The sequence below is a fragment of the Phascolarctos cinereus genome, unplaced genomic scaffold, assembly GCF_003287225.1.
Source record: "Phascolarctos cinereus isolate Bilbo 61053 unplaced genomic scaffold, phaCin_HiC Scaffold_3;HRSCAF=262, whole genome shotgun sequence".
In the NCBI taxonomy this organism is placed as follows: domain Eukaryota; kingdom Metazoa; phylum Chordata; class Mammalia; order Diprotodontia; family Phascolarctidae; genus Phascolarctos; species Phascolarctos cinereus.
This window is the reverse complement of record NW_027555736.1, coordinates 114,641,274-114,664,364: the sequence shown is the minus strand read 5'-3', so window position 1 is coordinate 114,664,364 and position 23,091 is coordinate 114,641,274. Positions and strand designations below refer to the sequence as shown.

At 38.4% G+C, this 23,091-nt stretch overlaps 1 protein-coding gene across 1 annotated transcript in view; it reads right to left on the bottom strand.

The window, feature by feature from the left end:
* Positions 1-4,761: 4,761 nt before the first annotated feature.
* TMC3 (transmembrane channel like 3) overlaps positions 4,762-23,091 on the bottom strand; it is a 78,834-nt gene continuing 60,504 nt past the window's right edge. Inside the window, 8 exon segments of the mRNA XM_078150620.1 lie at positions 4,762-5,089; positions 5,092-5,612; positions 8,508-8,532; positions 8,800-9,048; positions 15,010-15,052; positions 17,143-17,221; positions 18,163-18,288; positions 19,870-19,980. Coding sequence (XP_078006746.1) covers positions 4,791-5,089; positions 5,092-5,612; positions 8,508-8,532; positions 8,800-9,048; positions 15,010-15,052; positions 17,143-17,221; positions 18,163-18,288; positions 19,870-19,980 — 1,453 coding nt within the window. The 3' untranslated portion in view covers positions 4,762-4,790.

Genomic DNA, 23,091 nt, shown 5'->3' with positions numbered 1-23,091 from the left:
TTGAGATAGAAGTCAAGAGAGTTAAGGAGGGTGAGAGCCTGAAGGCCAAGAATGTCTAATAAGGTCAGCTATTAGAATGGAAAAGACTTTGTGGTAGTTACTGAATTTATTGAGGAATTATGACCTGGAAGTCCATATGTAACAAATACCAGGATGTGGAAAGTTGTAGGAAACAGTGAAGAGAATAAAAGATGTAGTAATGGTGGAACATGGTAAGTCTGGAAGGGATATTCCAGAGCAAGGAATATTTCATTTTCTTCTGGTCCTGTCTTTCAGTGGTGTAGTGAGTCAGAGAGGAATAGCCAGGCTTGGACAGTTTGTTAAGAAATGAGTACTGAACAATATAAAGAATATCAGATGATAAGATTTCAGATGACAGCTGATCATTCACTATTCATTTGAAGATTTCCAGGAATGGATGACCGAACTGCATTTTGAAGCAGCCATTCTGTTTTTGATCAGCTATCATTTTTTCCTATTAAAAAAAATAAGTTGATATCTACTTCTCTGTAAGTAAGACAAATCTGATTTCTTTTCTTCTTTGAATACTTGAAGACTACTACCTTGTCCTGCCTAAAACTCCTCTTCTTCAGGTTAAACATCCCCAATTCCTTCAGCCAAACAATTTATAATAATATCATCTTAAGTCTCTTCCCTCCTCATTCTGTTCACCCTCTTTTAAAAGTGATATTTATTAATATCCTAGCTAATGCATTTCCCTCATTCTACCACCCTTATTAACTACAGGGTAAGAAGAGGATGAGGAAGGAGACAAATTCAAGTTTCTGATTGGAAAGTATGTGATTTATCTCTAGACCATTCAAAATGGGAATTAAAAGTCTTAAAGTCAGAGACAGGGGGGAGGCAGAGAAGGGAAGATAATTGGTATAGGGAGAATTTCTCTCCCTGGCTGGTCAGACCTTGCAGAAACTCTCATAATTCTACGAATAATGGATCTGAGCATGAGAAGCAGCCAGAAGTCCCTGTCAATGACACTAAAATGTGGGGTCCTAAGCTAAACACAGCACTCTAGATATAGCATGACAGGGGCAGGATACTCATACCCCTCATTTTGTGCAGATGAATCCCAAATCCATACCCAGCCCACACTTCTCAACTCTAGTCCCATAATACCAACTTCCTATTAGACATTCCCAAGTTGTTACATAATCATCTCAAACTCAATATGTACAGAACAAAAACTCATTATCTTTCTCTGCACACCCACCAGCCTTACAAACTTCCCTGTTTCTGTCAAGGACCTTCTGGCCACCTTGGTTTGCATCATTGGTGTTATCCTCAGTTCTTCTCTCACACACGTACACATACACACACACACACACATGTATATGTATGTGTATGTGTATCACATCATATATACATACATGTGTGTATGTATACATAAGGTTGTTTATGCATGTGTGTATATATATATATACATATATATATATATATATACACACACATATATATATATATACATATATATGTATATATATGTATATATATATACATATATATGTATATATATACATATATATGTATATATATATGTATATATATACATATATAATACATATATATGTATATATATATGCATATATATATATATATATATATATACATATATATATATATATATATATATATATATATATATATATATATATATATATATATATAGCAAAGAATGAGGGATATGGTAGTCCTTCTATATTCTGCCCTAGCCAGGCCACATCTAGAGTGCTATGTTTATGTTTAGCTTAGAACCCTTCATTTTAGTGTTGCCAGCAGGGATCTCAGGCCACTTCTCATGTTCAAATCCACAAACTCTTAAGACTATAGGAGTTCATACAAGGGCTGAACAAACATGGAGAGAAATTCTCCCTGTCCCAATTACTGTATGTATGTATGTATGTATACATGTATGTGTGTATATATATGTACATGGGTCAGCTAAGTGGTGCAGCAGATAGCGTGCTGGCCCTGGAGTCAGGAAGATCTGAATTTAAATCTGGCTTCAGATACTTAATTAACTGTAGGACCCTGGAGAAATCACTTAATCCTATTTGCCTCGTTTTCCTCATGTATAAAATGATCTGGAGAAGGAAATGGCAAACCACTCCAGTATCTTTGCCAAGAAAACCCCAAATGCGGTCATGAAGACTGAAATGGCTGAACAACATATATGTATGTATGTATGTATGTATATATGTATGTATATATGTGTATTTCTTCTTCTCCACTCACGTAGCCATCATCATAGTTTAGATCCTCATCATCTCTTATCTAGATCATTTTAATAGCGACCAAATCAATCTCTCCATTTCAAGGCTCTTTTCACTCTATTTTGTCCTCTACACAGCTGTCAAAGTGATTTTCCCCCCCCCAAAATGTAAGTATGACCATGTTTCTATTATCTCTAGGATCAAATATAAACTTCTCTAGAATTTAAAGCTCTTTACAACCTACCTCATGCTACCTTTCAAACCTTACTACACATTTCTCCTCTCTACACCCACATCACTACAGCCAAAATGAACCAGCAAGGTGTTATAGTAGAGTTGGATTGGATCGGAATTGTATTAAGACTGAATTCAAATCCTGCTTTAAGACCTTACTAGCTATGTCATCTGGGGCAATCCACTTAAACTTTCTTAAATCTTAGTTTCCTCATCTATAAAGTGAGGATAATAATAGCACCTGTATCACAAGATTGCTTTGAGGATCACCGAGAAACATATATAAAATGCATTGCAAACCTTAAAGCACTATGTAAAGACTATCCTCCTCCTCCTCCTCCTCATCATCATTACAGATAACATTCCATTTCCTGTCTCTGTGCCTTTGCCCTGGCTATCTCCCATCTATAGAATGCCCTCTCTCCTTACCTCCACCTTTGGGATCCCTGGTTTCCTTAGGACTCAGCTCAAGAATAGTTTTCTCTGTGGAGTCTTTCTGCCTTTCTCTAGTTGCCAGTGCTTCTCCCACATCCACCAAGGTAACTATGTATCTACTTTGTATAATTTATACCTCCGTGTATGTGTTCATGGTGTGTTTTCCGTTAGAATCTAAGTTCTGTGATTGCTGGGACTGTTTCACTCTTGTCTTTGTATCCCCAACAGCATAGAATGAGGGCTATGGCACAGTTCCTGGTGCATAGGCTTAATAAATATTTGTTGATGGATAGATTAATAGAAACTACATTTCTATTAAAATTATTGGAGAATACATATTAGCTTTTTTACCTCCCATGTCCCATTGTTTTATATTTTTGTAGTCCCCACTGCACCCTGCACAGTGCCTCAGCTTAGAGCAGGGGTTCTGAACCTGGGGCCCATGAACATGTTTTAACACGTTTAAAAATATTTTTCCCACTTAATAGTATTTTATTTATCCAATTACATGTAAAGATAGTTTTCAACATTCACTTTTGTAAGATTTTGAGTTCCAAATTTTTTTTCTCCCCCTACTCAAGATGGCAAGCAATCTGACATAGGTTATACATGTGCAATAATATGAAACATATTTCTACATTAGTCATGTGGTGAAAGAAGAATCAGAGAAAAACCACAAGAAAGGAAAAAAAAGAAAATAGCATGCTTTGATCTGCGTTCAGACTCCTTAGTTCCTTCTAAGAATGTGGATAGTATTTTCCATCAAGAGGCTTTTGGAATTGTTTTAGATCATTGAGAAGAGCCAAGTCTATAAAAGTTGATCATCACAAGATGCTGCTGTTACTATGTATAACATTTCCCTGGTTCTGCTCACCTCACTGAGTATCAGTTCATGTAAGTCTTTCTAGGTTTTTCTGAAATCCACCTGCTCATCATAAAAATATTTTGATAACATTATCTTAATATAATTGGTTTCATTTGTGTTCCTTTGTATTATATTATATACATTTAATATATTAGTCTGAGTAGAGAGCTATATATAGGTTTTACCAGACTGCCAACACTTAGCACAGTGCCTGACACATAGCAGGTGATTAATAAATGTTTATTGACTGACTGGCAAAAGTTATACACACACACACACACACAGAATTTAGAATTCTAGCCTTGCAGAAATGAAAATTTATTGACAGATTTTTTATTACATGGGGTGCTATTTTTACTTCGTAAAAGATAATGCAATAATAAACACAGGGCTTTATTATTATCCTTTTTAAGCATGAACAACTAATTGGAATTTTCTCAGTTATATAAAGGGAGACTCTCCAATGGCAGTGACTTCACCTTTTCTTTTTCTTTTTGTTCTTTAGGCAATGGGGTTTAGTGACTTGCCCAAGGTCACACAGCTAGTAGGTGTTAAGTGTTTGGTCTGAGACTGGATTTGAACTCAGGTCCTCCTGACTTCAGGGCTGGTACTCTATCCACTGCACCACCTAGTTGGTGCTTCACCCTTTTTGAAGGAGAATGAGATGGAAAGACAGCTTGAGTTATGTGACCTTTTCCTTTGACTTCAAACATCAGGAACATTGCCAAATGTTTGCCTGTAATTCACTGCCCAGAAGAACATGATCTATATTAAATGGTTGTCCACATACACATTTGTTGCTGATGTTCTAGAACAGAAAGGCTTCAGAACATTGGGGATCCATGAGTATACAGTAAGTACATCATTGATTGGGTTCCCTTACAGGCCAAATCTTAGTCCCATTGTTTCATCATGATATATGATTCATTTCTCTTTCCAGAAAGTCTCTAATATGTACCCTCATTCTTAATACCAGAATCACCATGATGTGCTGCTGTTTTCCAGAGGTAATGACAAATCCACTCCATCTAGACATTTGAACAAATCAATTCACTTGGATCTGCAATAGTCAGTTCAAGCCTAGACTTGGATTTCTTTTTGCTAAGCTTGCCTGCAGACTTCAGGTACTTGTCTTTATTATGAATGACTTGGATGTATTGATCAGTGCTACTATTTTGCTGGTCACTGCTAGAGGCAGATACTGAATCTGACTCTGTAAAGGATGGTTCTATCTTTTGTTTGGTTTTTGGTTTCATGAAATGCTCTGGGTACCGGGGTTCTGGGTCAAAATTCCGTAATCGAGGCTTTTTATACAAATAAACTGGTGGTAGTGGTCTACCTCAAAGCCACCATTCCAAGATTGGTAGTGCATCCCAGCCAGGTCTTCAGCAGCCAAGATTTGGTTCTCTGTTCGTTCACCAATGTAAAAATGAGGTGACTGATGAAGGTCTGAGAGGGATCGTGGACGAAAGGATCTATTGAATATGTCTCTTCTCAATTCCTTCTCTTCCTCTTCATCACTCAAATGTGGGGTGTAGGCATGGTGGGGTTTTGATAATACGTAGCCCCTTTTGTTCCTTGGATATATGTCCCCAAAGTCACCCATGTTTTCCCTATGAAAGTGTCCTGGTGATCGGGAGGTGGAACGAGGCTTTCGGCGGGATTCCCTCTCATTAACAATGTAATATCTAGGGACAGGGGTTCGTCCTCCCACAAACCCTGGGGCTCCTGTTCCAAGCACATCAGGGTTCATTGGCTGGATGCCTTTTTGAAAGAGAGGCTCTGAGTAGATATCCTCCAAGTGTTTCTTGAAAGTAACTGGGGTGCAGGGCTTGGTCTTGCAGAGGTCACTATCATGTGTAAAATATGGATACCTTTAAGAAAAAAAGAAAGAAAGAAAGAAAGAACAAACCTTGGACTCTGTTCTCCCTGCATCTTAATTTCTTACTGAGCTGTAAGTGCCAACATTTTATAGGGAGTGCTCTATCTTGTACCAGAGTTTATGTCTCTGGTGTGTAATTTAAGACACAAAATTTGAAGCAGAGCTCATTTGCCTCACTTGCCAAATTCCTGAAATGAACATTATACTGACACACTACTCATGAAATCACATTAATTTGTCTCTCCTAAAGGATCCTGGACATGTGGGGCTCACAGTTGCCTTTGGGGGACTCTGTACAATCTACTTGAAAACCTTCCAAACACCCAACAGCTATATCTCTCTATGCTTACTCCACTCCACCATATGTTGAGCCACATTCCTGGTGAGAAAGGTTCAGTGCTTCCTACTTTGAATCAATGTTTGTTGAACTGGAACTGAGTATTCTTTCCTTGTGACCTAGACAGCATTGTGTGATACCCTGGGGAAGAATGATCATAGAATTACGAGAAGGTAGAGATGGAAGGACCATCTAGCCCCACCTTTCTTTTTATAGGTGAGGAAATACCCAGGGAAAAGTATTTAGCATCATTTTTTTTTGACACTAAGAATATTAAGTCTAAATTAGTGGTGACCTAGAAAAAACAAACTGTCTCCTCAATTTTGGAGGATCTCTTTGGACAACATTTGTACATGAGCAGATAAAACAAAAGTGTTGAATGCCATGATTGACATGACATTTCTATTCACAACATTAGCTTGAATTTGGGCAAGTTGTGTAACTGAATTATTCTTCTGTTTCCTTCTCTGTAAAATGGAAACAAAGATATTTGCTCTCTACTTGTTTCACAAGGATGCTTCCTTCAATATTTCAAAGGTCTGTAATTTCATCTGTATAGTAGTTTTTCACTAATTAATACAACCTGGCTAACACCTCATCTCTTTGTCCTACTCACATTTACTCATCTGATGGTCAGCTTGCGGGTAACAAATGTTTCTCTGAACTTGCCTAGGTGACACATGCCTGAATGTGTGCTTGAAGCTTTTCACATTGGTGAGACTTGCTCTCTGCAGGCATGGAGATGAACCCTATGCCACCTCTATGCCACAATGAGGCATTAGAGGACTTTAGAGGAGGGATTTATAGGAAGATCATGTCAATAATATAAACAGGTAAGAGTTGCATTGTGGGCTCTCCTTTGTTGGAGTATGACAAGTGTGTTTGGTGGAAGAAATCCTGAGAGTAAGACTATATCCATTTCAACATTCTTCTTTCCCCCCCTCTTAATTTCCTCCAGCTGGCCTGGGAGCAAAGAAGACTAGGTTTCAAATCCTACCTCTGACACATTTTGACTATATTACCCTAAGCACACAATTTTTTTTTAGTATTTCACTTTATTGCTTTTTTTTAGTTGATGTGTACTTTGTTTATTTTTTAAAATTTTTTTATTTAAAATATGGATTTATTTATTTGTAGTTTTCAACATTCATTTCCACAAGTTTTTGAGTCCCAAATTTTCATCCCTTCTCACCCCTCCTCCTACCCCAAGACGGCATGCATTCTGAATATCCCTTCACCTAGTCTGTCCTCTTTTCTTTCTCTCCCCCCTTCCCTTATCCCCTTCCCCTTCTATTTTCCTGTAGGGCAGGACAGACTTCTGTACCCCCTTTCCTGTATTTCTTATTTCCCGGTAGTATGTGAAAACATTTTTTTAAACATATGTTTTTAAAACTTTAGGTTTCAAATTTTCTCTCTTCCTCCCTCCCCACCCACCCTCATTGAAAGGGCAAGCAACTCAATATAGGTTGTACATGTGCAGTTATGCAAAACACGTCCATAGTAGACATGTTGTGAAAAACTAACTCTATTTCTCTTAATCCTATCCTGCCCTCCCATTTATTCTATTCTCTCTTTTGACCCTGTTCCTCCTCAGAAGTATTTACTTCTGATTACTCCCTTTCCCAATCTGCCCTCCTCTCTATCATCCCCCTGCTCTCTTGTCCCCTTCTCCCCCTATTTTCCTGTAGGGTAAAACAGATTTCCATACCCAATTGAATGTGTTTGTTATTCCCTCCTTAAACCAAATCCTATGAGAATAAGATTCACTCATTCTCTCTCACATTCCCCCATTTCCCCTCCACTGTAAGAGACTTTTCTTTTCTGCTTTTTTTTTGTGAGATAGTTTACCCCATTCTACCTCTCCCTTTCTTCTTCTCTGAGTATAATCCTCTCTCATCCCTTAATTTTATTCTCCAGATATGACCCCTTAATCTTCAACTCACCCTGTGCCTTCTATCTATCTATCTATCTATCTATCTATCTATCTATCTATCTATCTATCTATCTATCTATCTATCTATCTATATTTATATGCATATAATTTTTTTCCTCCAACTACCCTAATACTGACAAAGGTCTCATGAGTTATAAATATCATCTTTCATGCAGGAATGCAAACAGTTCAATCTTAATAAGTCTCTTATGATTTCTCTTTCCTGTTTACCTCTTCATGTTCCACTTGTATTTGAAAGTCAAATTTTGTATTCAGCTCTGGTCTTTTCATCAGGAATGCCAAGCACACAATTTTAACCTTTCAGGGCTCCCTGGCAACTCTCTAAGACCCGTTAATGTGGGGACCAAGGACCTCTGTGGATAGATTTCAGGGGGTCCATGAACTTGGATCAGAAAAGAAATTACATCTTTATTTTCACTAACTTTTGGTTTCCTTTGCAGTCCCATGTGTTTTATTTTATGCATTTAAAAGCAGAGTTCTGAGAAGGGATTCACAATTTTTTCCAGAGAAGTCAGTGACCCCTAGGAGATGAAGAACTCCTACTCTGAGATTATAAATTTCAGAGCAGGTGCCATGTACATTGGCAGAGGGAGTTTACTTAGCCAAATCTTCCTATACCAATTAAAATCATTGTGTCTGGACTAAAATAAAACCATAAATACCACTTTATACAGCTTCCTTGTTTTCCATAGCACCTTGGTTGACTTAGTTCCCTAAGTCAAAGTGCTTATGTATAGCTAAGCCTTTTCATAAACTAACTAAAAGTCCCTTCATACAAGGCTGTTCAAAACACTACTCAGTCTATGCTTTTGTTCTCATCGTGGCTAAATGCAGAAGTTTCTCCTAGTCCAGTTAAGGCTGAACTTTACCTGTTATTGATGGGCTCAGATCGTGCCTTGGAGATACCAGTAACTGGAGAAGATATCTCCACTTGCCTGGAGATCTTAGCCTGGGATATAGCCTGTGAAATGGTTGGAATTCTGCTGCCTGGGGAGTCAAAGCTGACCACATTGCCATTTTTCCTGGGAGTCACTGAGTGAATCGAGGCCTGTCGATTGACAAGATCACTTTCTGGAGGTTTCTTCTTGCTTCCCTCTTGGGTCTGGGTCCTGGCTGGAAATGGAAAAAAGACTAATGCACAGACCTGTTAATGTCACTCTTCTGTTCAAAATCCTTCAATGACAACCTGATGCCTTCCTGTCTTTGATACTCTTTTCTTTCTGGATTTCCTGGAAACTGGTCTATCATGGTTCTCCTCCTAGCTATTAGATGGCTCCTTCTCAACCTCTTTAATAGATCTTCATTCAGATCATTCCTACTAAAGGTAGGGATCCTTAAAGGCTGGGTCCTAGGCCCTCTTCTCTTCTCCTTCTATACAATTTCCCTTGGTGATCTTATCAGCTCCCATGGCTTCAGTTCTCAATTCTACGTTGGTAATTCTCAGATTTACTTATCTAGCCCTAAACTCTTTCTGAACCTCTAGATTTGCCACATCCAATTGCCTATCGCATTTTTAAAACTGGACATCCTGTAGACAACTTAAACTCAAAGACATCTAAAACCTAACTTTTTATCTTTACTCCCAAACCTTCACCCCCTTTCAGATTTCCCTATTACTGGTGAGTCAGTCAGTCAATAGTTATCAAATGTCTACCATGTCTCAGACACTGTACTGAGTACACGAAAGAAGCAAAAGATAGTTGCTACCCTCAGGGAGCTCACAATCTAAAAAGGGCAGTACCAGCTTCCCAGGCACCCAGGTTCACAACCTAGTGTCAACCCCAACTTTTCATTCTTTCCCTCATATTTAATTTGTTGCCAAATACTGTCATTTTAAAAAAATTTTGTGATAGCTCTTTCCTCCCCCATGTAGTCAGCCTGCAATCCATTGACAATGGTCTCTTTTCTATTCCTCAAGCAAGACATTCTATCTCCCAGCTGTACACATTTTCATAGGTTGTCCACCATGCCTAGAATTCTTTCCTTCCTCATCCCAGTCCCTTGGCTTCACTGCCTTCCTCCAAGTCCCTACCTTCTACCAGTAGCCTTTCTAGATTCTGCTTACTGCTAGTGCCTTCTCTTTATTAATCATTTATCTCCAATTTATCTGGTCAGTCTTATTTGTGTTTTCTCCTGCTTTAGGCTGTGAGCTCCTCGAGATCCAGGATTATCTTTTGCCTTTCTTTGTATTTCCAGAGCTTACCACAGTGCTTGGCATGCAGTGGGTGCTTAATAAATGTATGTTGTCTGATGTCTACCAAGTTCAAGCCAAACTTTTTCTCTTGGAATTCAAAGTCCTCCACAATCTGTCTTTCTAGCCATGTCTCATACTATTCTACTCTACATTCTTGGTCTTCCAATCTTCTTGCCTTTGCTCACTTTTTCTTCATTTACTTTAGAATGTCCCTTTGTTACTACTTCCATTCCCCTTTGCCTTTATGGGAGGCTGTTTGTGGAAAAGGTACCGATTATAGAATTAGAGAAATTGAGTTAGAATCCTAGCTCCATTGTTTATTAGATTTGTGACCTTGGACAAGTTACTTGATCTTTCTAACATCCCAGTTTCTTCATAAGCAAAACGGGCTTACTCACATTCATACTGCCTATCTTACTGCATATTTGTAGAGAAAGTTTTGTAAATACTAAATTACTTTATACATATGAATTTTTATGATTATTCTCCTGGTGAATTCCTACTGATTTTCTGAAACCTCATTCATGGCATCTCTTCCATGAAGCTTTTCCTGATTTCCCCAGTGTGTAACAGACTGTGGAAGACTTTGAATTCCAAAAGAATTCTTGGCTTTAACTTGGTAGACATCAATCAATATACATTTATTAAGCACCTACTGTGTTCCAAGCAATGTGGTAAGCTCCAGAGATACAAAGAAAGGTGAAAGATAGTCCTCTTCTTCCTAATATGGTACTTTTTTGGGCATCTCTCTAATAAACTTATGCTTCTAGATTGTGAGATCCATGATAACATAGCATTGTCCAATTTAGTCTTTGTATCTCTCTCTGGATCTAGCCCAGTACTTGGAATATAGTCAGTGCTTTATAGACATCTCATGAATTGAACTAAGCATCACCTGGGATGCTCTACTAAATTAAATGCTCCCCCCACCTTTTAATACTATAGGCCTTTGGATCCTGTTGGTTTTTTTGCTCCTTTAAATAGATAAGCATAAAAACAAGTATTTTTTTTCTCTCCCAAACAAGTGACCCATGAACTAAGTATATCAGGCATAGTGAATTCTACTCTTAATTTTTCCAGTCACATGCTGAACAAAATGTAGGTGGGGTGGGGTGGGGGGAGAAGAGGAAATTGTTCCATAGAATGTTAGCCCCTAGAGATAATTTAATCATTCTCCTAATTTTTACAAATGAGGAAGCTGAAGCTCAGAGGAGAGAGGGAAACCTCTTTTTGGCAATAGATCTAATAACATCAGTTTAATAGAACTTCTATAGGAAACAATAAAAGATTATGAAACACCAGGACATTTTGTGCTTATAGAATGAATGCTATTATTATCCTGAGGAACTTAGTAAAATCTGACTTAGAAAATGATGTGATCTACACTAAACTATGCCCAATAGGCAAATATTATTTGGCAGTGATTGTGACATAGAATTAATTTGTTTCAATAGCCATAAAGGTGGCTGAAGTAGGCCCTGTGGAGTGCTTAGAGCATGGCCAAACATCAAAGACCCCAAGGTCATGCACTACACCCCAGGCCATCATCAGTCATAATACTGACTTCTGTCTTGCCTCTGGACTTCAATGGCCCTGGAAGAGAGAATGAGACTGATGACTTTGTGAAACTCTGCCTCACTTAAATCCATTTGTATACAAGTCAAGACATCACCTGGCGATGTCATTAGTTCTTTTAAAAAACAAAGGACAAACAACAGTCCATAATTCATTATGAATCGCTAGGATAAAACATATTTGATGAAAATAAATAATAATCATAAATGTGAATATTCACATAACTACCCATAACTTGAAATCAGTATGACTCCATCACCATTATGTTTTTTAGTCCCTGCAAAATGGGTTAATAGTCAAACAGCCAAGAGAATGTGCCTGTCTTGCTCTTTTATCAAGTTTTTAAAGTATAACATTTTCATTAGCTGCTTGAGACTCAGTGAGGGCCCTATGTTTTCGTGGATGTCCACAATAAGTTTCCTGCTTAGTAAAACTCTCTGTCAGTGTTCAAACTCCAAAGATACCAGCCTGGTGAATTTCAGACAAATAGATACAACCACCACTGTCCCAGTTTTCAGTTTCCAGTTGGCCATCTGGCAGGAATTGTTTAAGGATCAGAGGGGGTGGTACAGGGGTAGCTATCAAAGGACTTGACATCTGTAGGTACCTCATTAGCAAAATTGCCTCTGACTGTGCTATAATAAGAACCTTACAGGCTCCTGTAGTCAAGGAATCAGAGCCATAGGGGACCTTAGAGGTCATCTAGCCCCAATCAGTCATTTGGTAGATCACAAGATCATAGATAGTTTTAGAGCTGAAAGGGACTTAGAGGTCATTTAGGTCAATCCTGTCATTCTACAGGTGAGGAAACTGAGGTCCAAGGAAGTTAATGATGTGTCCATGTTCATAAGTCAGTAAGTGGCACAGCAGGGATTCAAATCCAGATCTCATGACACCTAATTCAAGGTTCCCTGCTCCCTTCCATTAGGACTTAACCTATAACTATATTTTCTCCCTTTGGATTTGTCTCCCATCTCCCATCTCTATCTTGGCCCTGACAGTTCAGAGCCCTCCTTCCCTTTCATCTTAGAATCATGATTTTCAGAATTGTTGATATTCCAATTGTGGCCTTGTCTCGGGATGGCTCCAGCACTTCTCCATGCTTTCCTCCCTCTAGTGAGAAGTACTCCCCAGATGGAATTCAGTGACTACGTGCCCTACCTTGGGTAGCTGTCTACTAACTCCAGCAAAACATCTATTACTAACCATAATCCCTAACCCTTTTAACCCCAGGAACCATAGGTCCCTTATTATTTCAGGTGTCTCTGTTTCACAATGAAGCTCTTCTCCATATATTCCAGTTCTCTGCTCCTTTTTACTGTCTTCTTTTCCACTGCTTAGGAGACAGAGTTCTTATTTCTTTTCAGGTAAGACTTTCTAGTAAAAGGTTTATTTAGTCATAGCTGGAGAGACAGTGTGGTGAAGGAGGAATAGCTTTAGACTTAATGTCAGGAGGTGTAAATTCAAAACCCAGGTCTAAGAATTACTATGTAATTGTTGTACAATCTCTCAGTTTTCTCATCTGAAAAAGGTGGGGGGGGGGGGTGAGGGGAGAAGGAAAGGGAACAAGTATTTATTAGGCATCTACTATGTGCTAGGCACTATGCTAACCGCTATGCAAATACCATCTCATTTGATTTTCATAACAACTCTGTGATGTATGATCTCCATTTTATAGGAGAGAAAACTGAGGTAGAAAGAGGTTAAGTGAATTGCTAAGGGCCAAACAGCAATAAATATCTGAGGCTGTTTGGACTCTGGTCTTCCTTATTCAAGGATCAAGGCTGTATCCACTGCCCCACCTAGTTGCCTCAGAGAAATTTAGTAATAATTTCATTGCTTACCTTCCAGGATTGTTGGGAAGGAAAGTGCTTTGTGAACTTTCAAATGGTTCTTTATATAAATACAATTATGCTCTTATTCTTTGACAGAGAGTGCGGTTACATAAAGTATATTGGAAATGCTGTAGTTTGTTTCTCATTTATAATTTCTTACAACAAAATCAGGTTCCATGATTAAGCCTGCCCAGTAGGTCAACTGGATTGGTTTCAATTCTCCGTAGGTGCTAGAGAAGAATGATAAGCATGTATGTTGGGAAGTGGGTAGGGACAGGTAGATTGTGGACAAAAACAGAGGGCTTGAACTGAGGCTCTTTTGTGTCAATGCAAAGAGGCAGGATGTGTAATTCTGGCAAGAATTGATAATTCTGTAGAGTAGAGAGATGAGGCAAAGTAACATGAACATCCAACTTTTGGGGAGGCTTTCTATTTATTTCAGATTCATTCTCTGGGAATTGCATATTTTCTCTCTCTAGAATCTGTCCATATTCTTCTCTACCTCACTATCTTCCTGTTTTAGCTTAGAAGGATATTTTGGCTATGCATTCATTCCTTCATCTTTAACTAATGTATATAGCACTTTTGGCCTCTAGGTGGCACAGTGGATAGTGTTCCAGTTTTGGAGTCAGGAAGACTTATTTGAAGAGTTCAAATCTGTCCTGACACAAAAAGTGTGACCCTGGGCAAGCCACTTAACCCTGTTTGCCTCAGTTCCTCATCGGTAAAATGAGCTGGAGAAGGAATTGGTAAACCTCCGTAGTCATTGCCAAGAAAACCTCAAATGGGGTCACAAAGAGTTAGACCCAGCTGAAACAGACTGGATAACAACAAAATACATCACATTATGAGTATGAGGAATTGTATGTACATTATCTCATTTTAATCTTCTCAACAACCCTATAAGATAGGTAGGGAAGTTATTCATATTTACATTTTACAGATGAGAATACTGAGGCTGAGGGAGTTTGAGACTTACTTTCATACAGTCATACAGTTATCAAGTGATGGAGAGCAGACTCAAACCCAAGTCTTTCCCTTAGTATGTGTATTAGTGATAGTTCAGAGTTTTTAAGTTATCAACTGGACTTTGTACCTAAACTAATTTTTGATCACTGTATTTGTTTTATTTTCTCCATTTTCAACAACAAACATATAGCTGAGAATAATTGGTATGGAGGTAAATACGGGTGAGATCATTTTTCCCACACTGATTTCAATGTTCCTATCCTGTGTTTTGAATATATTGCACTAAGTAAGACAGGCCTGCACAACATACAGCAGACCACTTGCGGCCCACCAAAGCAGCCTACGGTGGTATGTTGTGCAGGGTTGTTTTACATCCTCTACATTTTTCACCGGCTGCCTGAAATTCTTTGATGGGCCGCAAGCAGCTTGTGGGCCGAATGTTTTGCAGGCCTGAAGGAAGATATCCATTCTTTGAGCGTTTATTTTACATTTTCCACTTACCTCCTATCATTTGGGCAACTTTTTTCTTGTCTTCAGATCTATCCTAAAATATACATGACAATTATTTGCAATTTTGATATGGATTAAACTTTAAACAATAAAAAAAGGTGAGATTGCTAGAGATTAAAGATTTATGTACACGTATAGTGATGTAACCACACTGGGGAATTTAGGGGACATTGGCCCATTGGGGATATTTAGGCCCCAACTACTTGATTACATTCCATCCCTGCCGCTTACTTATGCAGTGTTAAAGTATAGAGTCTTCACTAGAATGGGTGAAAGCAGAGCTTTGCCCCCAAAGTCTTGCACCACCCCTCATTCTTTCCCAAAAGGAAGGCTGCCAGTAACCCTTTCTATCCACATAGCAACAACTGTACTGGGACCACCACCACCACTACCACCATAGCCTTCTTGTCCTTTTTCCAAAGTCTGCCTTTCCCCCAAGCATACCCATAATCCTCTTCCCCCATCAAGTGCAGACAACCTTCTGCTGCTGCCTGAGTATACCCATGGTCAGACTATGACTCTATGCCATTGGTATTCATGTCACATTGTGTCCCCACAAATGATTTTTACATTTAGTGAAAATGTTTTCCTAATTAGGCTCTGGCAAGGAAGATATTAAGTAGCAGCGCGAGGATTCATTTAATTTCCTGTTGTATTTGTGTTTCCAGAGCAGCAGTAGATACATAGAATCCTTAGTATGCTGCCTGGCATCTTTTTTTGTTGAATCAATGGAGCAGAGAGAAACAAGAAGGGCTTTACAACCTCCTTCAGAACTTCATTGTTTCCTTTCACTGCTCATCTAAGCTATCAGTCAGCATTAGAACAGCCCTAGCTGGACAACCAATTAAAACTATGACTGTCTGGTCTGAAGCTAATTCATGGTTGGCTAGCCAGGAACATTGTTGGGAAAAGAGAAAAGGAAGATTTTCTTCCCTTGCCTTTGAGTGTGCCTAAGAAATAATGAATTAAATAGACTAATGAATGGATGAATGAATGGATATACATATATCTTTATCTAGATATTTGAAGCTCTATCAGTACAAAAATGCCTGTTTGTATCCCTGAACCTATGGAGTGACTGGTGAACTAAGAGCAAAACAACACTGCCACCTGATGGTAGTATACCCAAATTGCAGATCACACTTCTAAGAACACCACCCCTCACAAACGCAACCAACACACCCACCCACCTTGAATGATAAAAAATGACAATGATAATATTGTATCCTTCTTAGGCGAAAAAGTGTTTATGTATCCATAATCAGCATCATTATAACAAGAAATTTTTTGATGATGTACTTAGAGATAATATTACTCATATGTTTTGCCAGATAAGGGCAGTTAGGTAGACCAGTGGATAGAGTTCCCAGCCTGGATTCAGGAAGGCTCATCTTCCTGAGTTCAAATCTGGCCTCAGACACTTACTAGCTGTGTGACCCTGGGCAAGTCACTTAACTCTGTTTGCCTCAGTTTCCTCATTTATAAAATGAGCTGGAGAAAGAAATGGCAAACCACTTCATCTTTGCTAAGAAAACCCCAAATGGGGTCATAAAGAGTGAAACATGACTGAAAAATGACTAAATGACAGCCAACAATCACAACGTGCCAGTTAAATGTGACCTCTGTGATCATGGATTTAGAGCTAGAAAGAGCCTTGGAGACATCTCGTCTAACTTTCTTGCTTTGCAGGTGAGGAAACTGAGTCCTGAGACATGAAGTGACTTGCCCAAAGTCAAAGAAGCAGTAAATATCAGAGCCAGGACACTAATCCAGGTCTTCTGTCTTCCAGTACCTCTCCAATGCATTATCACAGCATGGAGAAGACTTTGGAGTCAATCAGCAGAATATGAGTCTCAGCGGGTTCTACCAAGCAGGTAGGTCTTCAAATATAGTCCTGCCAATAGACTGATTTCCAATGACCAGAACAGCTAAGTATAGGTAGCTCAGTTAGAACAGCCAAGTGATGAATTTTTTAGTGAAATGAAAATGAATAATAAACTTCAGCAAGAACTATCACATATTCTATAAGCTTTGAAAATAATATTGCTTTGAAATTTTATTTGAGGTCTAAGATCAATAGGAAAAAATAAAATCACAGAATAGATAATTTCAATTAATACTTGCACTTTGAATTTGCATTCTCAGCTGACTGTTGGTGAACTTCAGTGATCTTGCAATACTCTGAAGGTAATAGATCAGCATGCTATAACAGAACAAGGTATAACCATACAATTGGTTGTGGAAAAAATTACATACACCTTTAAAAGACTAGCTGAATTTCTGGAAGGTCTCATGTGGAGTCACAAAGGACAAAGTCACTATAGTAAAGTGGTGAAGTTTTTCAAGGGTATTAATATCTCCAGTAAGTCAAGGCACAATTCTTCTCCATTATTATCAAGGGTCTATGTCTCCTCACCTCATGTCCTTTCAGCACAACAGGGCTGTTCCCTTGCCCAGAACTCCTTAAAGATCTGCCTTTTGCCTACTGCCTTTACTCCATCTGATGCTTCTCCCTACTTCTGCCTCCCCTCTGGAACTGGGAGGTTGATGGTTGTCAGCCATGTCATGAGGGCTGGAGGCCAAGGACAGGATCTCTGGGTAATGGGGCATTCCTTTTCTTAGAACAATTCTACCTACCTGAATCTGACCTCTGTGTTCATCCTTTCCCTTTCCCTATTCTAACTGAATTTATGGCTCTGTGTGTAGGCAAAGTGAGGACAAACATGAGAGTCTGATTTTCTGAGACACTGATGCTGGTTGCATGGGAATTGTTTATGGTTGCCTTATTATATTAGTGATTTAGGAGATGAGTTCCAGAATCCCAGCCATAGCTAAGAATGTACTCAGTATTTATATGAATTTAGAGCTAGAAATGACCTGGAGATTATCCAATGAAATACCTCTGTTTTAAAGGCCCAAGAGGTAAAATGACTTTCTTCAATGCCACATAGTAATCAGTAAAATAACCCATGGGCATATGTTAAAGCCCTGAGGTGAAAGATGAAAATAAAAGAGAAAGTAAGGGGATATTACAGGAATCAATCAATTAGATCCAAGGTTAAAGAGCATTGGCTACTTCTGTGAACCAGATTAAATCAGTACTATGAAACAACATTATAATAGATTTGCAAGTATCATACTTACAAGAGAAGAAGCAAAGCAGGAAGAATGACAATGGGGCTGCTAACATAGCCAATCACTGAGTTGAACCACAAGGGAAAATCATTCTTAATAGTTTCAGACACAATATCATAGATTTTCTCTTGCCCACTGAGAGAGGGGAAAAACCAAGAAACCAAAAACGAGTTATATTGCTACTGGTTACACAAACAAGCCCTAGGCCCAAGCAGAAATACTTCAACTCTTGAAGCTAATTGAGAAAATCAGGACTTGAAAAAGACAGACTCACAGAGTTGGAAGAAACTTTGTAGGTAACTTGTAGCTCAACTTCTCAGCTAGTACTAGGAATCCTCCTAACAATGTTTTTGACAAAAACCTCCTCCTTATAACTCCTACTTATTGGTTCTAGTTCTGTGTTGCAGGGCAACATAAAGTGAATCTATACTTTCTTCTACATGGCAGCCCTGGAAGTGCTTAAAGATAGCTATCAGATCTTTTCTATTTTATCCTGCAGGCTGCAGTCCCTTTATTACAGTGTTCTTATTTATGATTTGAATACATCTTGGGGTGGGGTGGGGCAGTAGAGGGAAACATAAGCCAGTCATTCAGCCTGTAGTGGTTTTTTTTTTTTAATTGGGACACTCAGCACAGTGACTGACACATATAGTGACTGACATAGTAAGTATTTAATAAGATTGATTGACTGAGAACTGTCTAGGGCTAGTTACTAGTTAAGTGGCTAGTACAGGGTCACACACATAGAACATATCAGAGATGGAACTTGAACCCATATCTTCATTTCTCTGAGGATTCATTATGTTAACCTGTCATTCTGTGACTATCTTTCACTTAATACTAATAAGTGCTAATTTGAGTACCTGCCAATTATATCTGGTTTTTAGTTGATGGCTATCTAATTTTTTATTGAAGTTATGAATCATAGCATCATGCATATAATTTGGAAATGAAAAACAAATCAACACATACTATTCATTCCTCTCCTCCCCCCCTTCCCTATCCCACACTGTACCCTAACCTCTTCAGCAGCAGAGAGGAGCCATGTGTGGAAGTCATCTCATTGTTTCAAACTCACAAAATGCCATTGACTTTGCATAGGTGGGTAGAGTGCTGGCCTTAGAATCTGGAAAATTTCAACTCAAATCCCAGTGCTAACACTCGCTATGTAGCCATGGACAAATCATTTAACTTCTCTACACTGTAGTAACGACTTCACAGGGTGGTTTTGAATTTCAAATGAGATAATGTATGCAGAGCAACAAACTTTAGAGTCTTATTTCAAATACAAGTTATCAAAATTGGCTGATTCATCATAAAGAGGAATCAACATGAAAATTGAATTTAGGTTTCTAAGTATTTTTCCTCTCTCCTTCTCTACCACCTTCCCTCCCTGCCTCCCTGCCTCCCTCCATCTTTATCTCCATCTCTGTCCCTGTCTTCATTTCTCTCTCTTTCTCTCTCCCCCTCCCCCTCTCTTTTTCTTTCCCCCCTCTCTTCTCTCTCTCTCTCTCTCTCTCTTTCTCTCTCTTTCTCTCTCCCCCTCTCCCCCTTCCCTCCCTCCCCCTGCCTCCTTTATTATTTTAGGTTATACGAATTGAGGGGAATTGGGTCGTTAACATTCTATGAGGAGCACACCTGGCAGACAGTCCAGTTTCTCTTAAACTGGCTTTAATTTCCAAACAAAAGCAAGACTTTAATGAAGAGATCACTCACCTGAAGGGACCACAGTTTAAAGATGGCTTGTAACGGGCAATAGCAAAGATTGTTGGCAGCATGCACAGAAACAGCATGAACAGCAACATTGCCAAGTAGAAGTTATTGGATCTGTGAGAAAACCAAATATAGCTGGCTTCACTTTGTAGGAAATCTGCACACAATGTGTACAGATATTGGAACTGCTAAAGAGAAGGTCTACAATGTTGATCTTTCTTAACCAAAAAACTGCTCAAAAAAGGAAATGAATATGTGTAGCATTTAACTTTGCTTTGCTTCAATTTAGAATCATGTGTATATTCAATGTTACATCCTAATTAGAGAAGATAACATATAGTGGGGACTGGTAGCCAGGAAGGGGCACACTGGTGTATGAGTAGTAGAGTGGAATACACAGAATGCTGAATTTGTAGAATTAGGAAACTTGGATTTGAATCCTGACTCTGGCACTATGTGACCTTGAGCCTCTCTGAACCTTAGTTTCTTCATCTTTAAAATGGAGGCATGATACTTGTAGTACTTAACTCATGGTAATTGTAAGGATCAAATAAGGTGATTTATTTGAAGTACTTAAGGACTACAGCTTGGTAGTGATAACAATAAACCAACTAATCAAAAAACAAACATATTTCAAACATTTATCAAGTACATACTATGGTGCAGGTTACTTGGGATTACCACCATCACCCCCACCCCCACCACTACTACTACTACTGCTACTACTACTTGGTTTATATAATGCTATACTTAAAAAATTAAATGGATCAGTGATCTCATTAATGTGAATTGTCTCTCCACTGGTGTACCTCACAATCCATCTTAGCCTTTTCATCTACAAATGAATAAGCTGAGGCAGACAGATGTGAAGTGACTTGCCTAGTATTATATGGCTGGTAAGTTTCTGAGGCAGAATTTGAACTCAGGTCTTCCTTACTTCAGATCTAGTACTTTATTCATTACACCATTTAACTCCCTATAAACTTCTTATTCTTGAATATTTTATCTCTCTAATACAGCTTAAAGCTCTCATTAACTTCCTTAGCTATCACATCACATTGATGATCAAAAATTAACCGGCAGTCCAATAATCCCTGTCACTGCCCCCCCCCCAATCTTTTTCCTATGAACTTCTGTTTAGCCTTTCTTCTTCCTTCTTATATTTGTGAAATTGATCTTTTTTTAAATTCAAGGGTAAGACTTTGTATTTCTAGCAAGCAAATTTCAACTTGTTTAATTCAACCCAAAGTTCTAGCCCATCAAGCTATTTTTGAAACCCTACTCTCTTAGCTAGTGGGCTAGTTACCTCTCCCACCTTAGGGGAGACAGCATTTGAAAATTTGAGAAGCATTTAATTTGTGTTTTTAACCCAAATACCTGACACATGACCAAGCAAAAATCCCTGCAAACTTCTACTTGGGATCTCCTTCCAAAATAACAGTGATCATTCTTTGATTGTAACCACTCAATCCGTTTTGAATCTAGCTAATTGTGCTCTCATCTAGCCCATGACTTCATTTCCCAGTAAGAACAGCATGAAAGACTTTATCAAATGCTTTGCTAAAATTTTAATAAGTTAATCTATAGCATCCTTCTGGTTTTACATTTTATGAGGCTGACCTCTTTAGAGTAATATATTTCATTGAAGAGGCCTTGTAATAAGCAAAATGATATCTGAACTAAATATGTGTATATAATTATTGCTAATTACATTATATTTTCATAATAGTAATTATAGTTTATACTTATTGTTGGTTGTAATTATAATAATAATAATTATTATTACCCCAGGGTATAGCACTCAGAATTTCACTTATTAAGTTCTTAATAAATCTTTGTTGAATTGAACTCTTAATTATCACCATGCCCACCTTGTATTAAATAATGTTGTAAAACATATACTTGTACTTGAATGCTTAAAGAATCTGTGATTTATCAATGTAGTTACCCTTTCCCCTGTTACATACTTTAGCCCTTCATTGACTTCATCAAGAGTTTTTGTGCCCCCTCCCCCAGTTTTTTTTTTATCCTGTGGCTCACCTGTTGATAAGCATCTTTGCATTAGTTATGTTTGTCCTTAGATGGCCCATATACAGGAATCTTTCACAGTTTGGTATTACTTGCCAGAGCTTGTGCTCTGCTGGCACAGACTTTGGGAAATCAGTGTCATAGTAAGACAATGGAGTAGAATTTTGGAGCAGAAAAGGGTATAGTTCTATTATTTAAATGAAGCAATCTGGGAACCAGTTGTCTAAAATTAATTCATCCGAAAGATACCCTAGAGAGAAATTGTGTGTATAGTTCAGTAGAAAGAGAAGACCTGGTTCTGTAACTACAGTGTGATTTTGGTTAAATCACTTAACCTTGCTGGGTCTCAGTTTCCTCACCTGTAAAATAAATGGGAGTTAGACTAAATGATCTCTGATGTGCTTGATATCTCTAAATCTTTGATTCCATGGTGGTCCAGAGGCTTGGCATGAAGGAATAGGGTTTTATGTTCTGTTTTATGCTCTGGAGTCCATCAATAAGCAGAATAATCTATTGATAATGTTAAATAATAACATTGGTACATTTGGCAGAACAGTCTAAATGGGAATAAATAAATGGAAATAAATAAATAAATAAAATGGAAGACTGTATGCTATTGACGTGACCTATCAGGCAATCATGGCATCTGTGGGTTTTTCATTTGATGGACAACTCAGAACTGGAGATTGAGCTAAGTGATTCTCTCATTGATATCATGTGTTTGAGGTGTCTGAGGCTGTTGAAATATAGAAGGAAGTGTATGTGTCTGAGGTTTGACTAGGTCTTGTGTCTCTTAAATTGAAGTCAATATAGCACTGAAGATTAAGTGATTTCTTTGAGTGGAATTGATGCTACTGGGACCAAGAGTGGTACAGAAACATCCAGAGGGGTAACCAGGTGGTTCATTGGCTAGGCCATGGGACTTGGAGTCAGGAAAACTTGATTCAAATCCTGCCTCAGATACTTATTAGTTGTGTGACCCTGGATAAATCACTTAAACTCTCTATCCTTCAGTTTTCTCCTCTCTAAAGCGGCAATGATAATAGATAATGTAATGAGGATTGAAATGAGATAACATGTAAAGCATGTTGCAGTCCTTAAAATGCCATATGCTAACTATTACTATTAACAGAATACAATTGGGCACACAGATAATTCTAGCCTAGCCCATAAAGAGATTCCTTACTTGATTTAGGA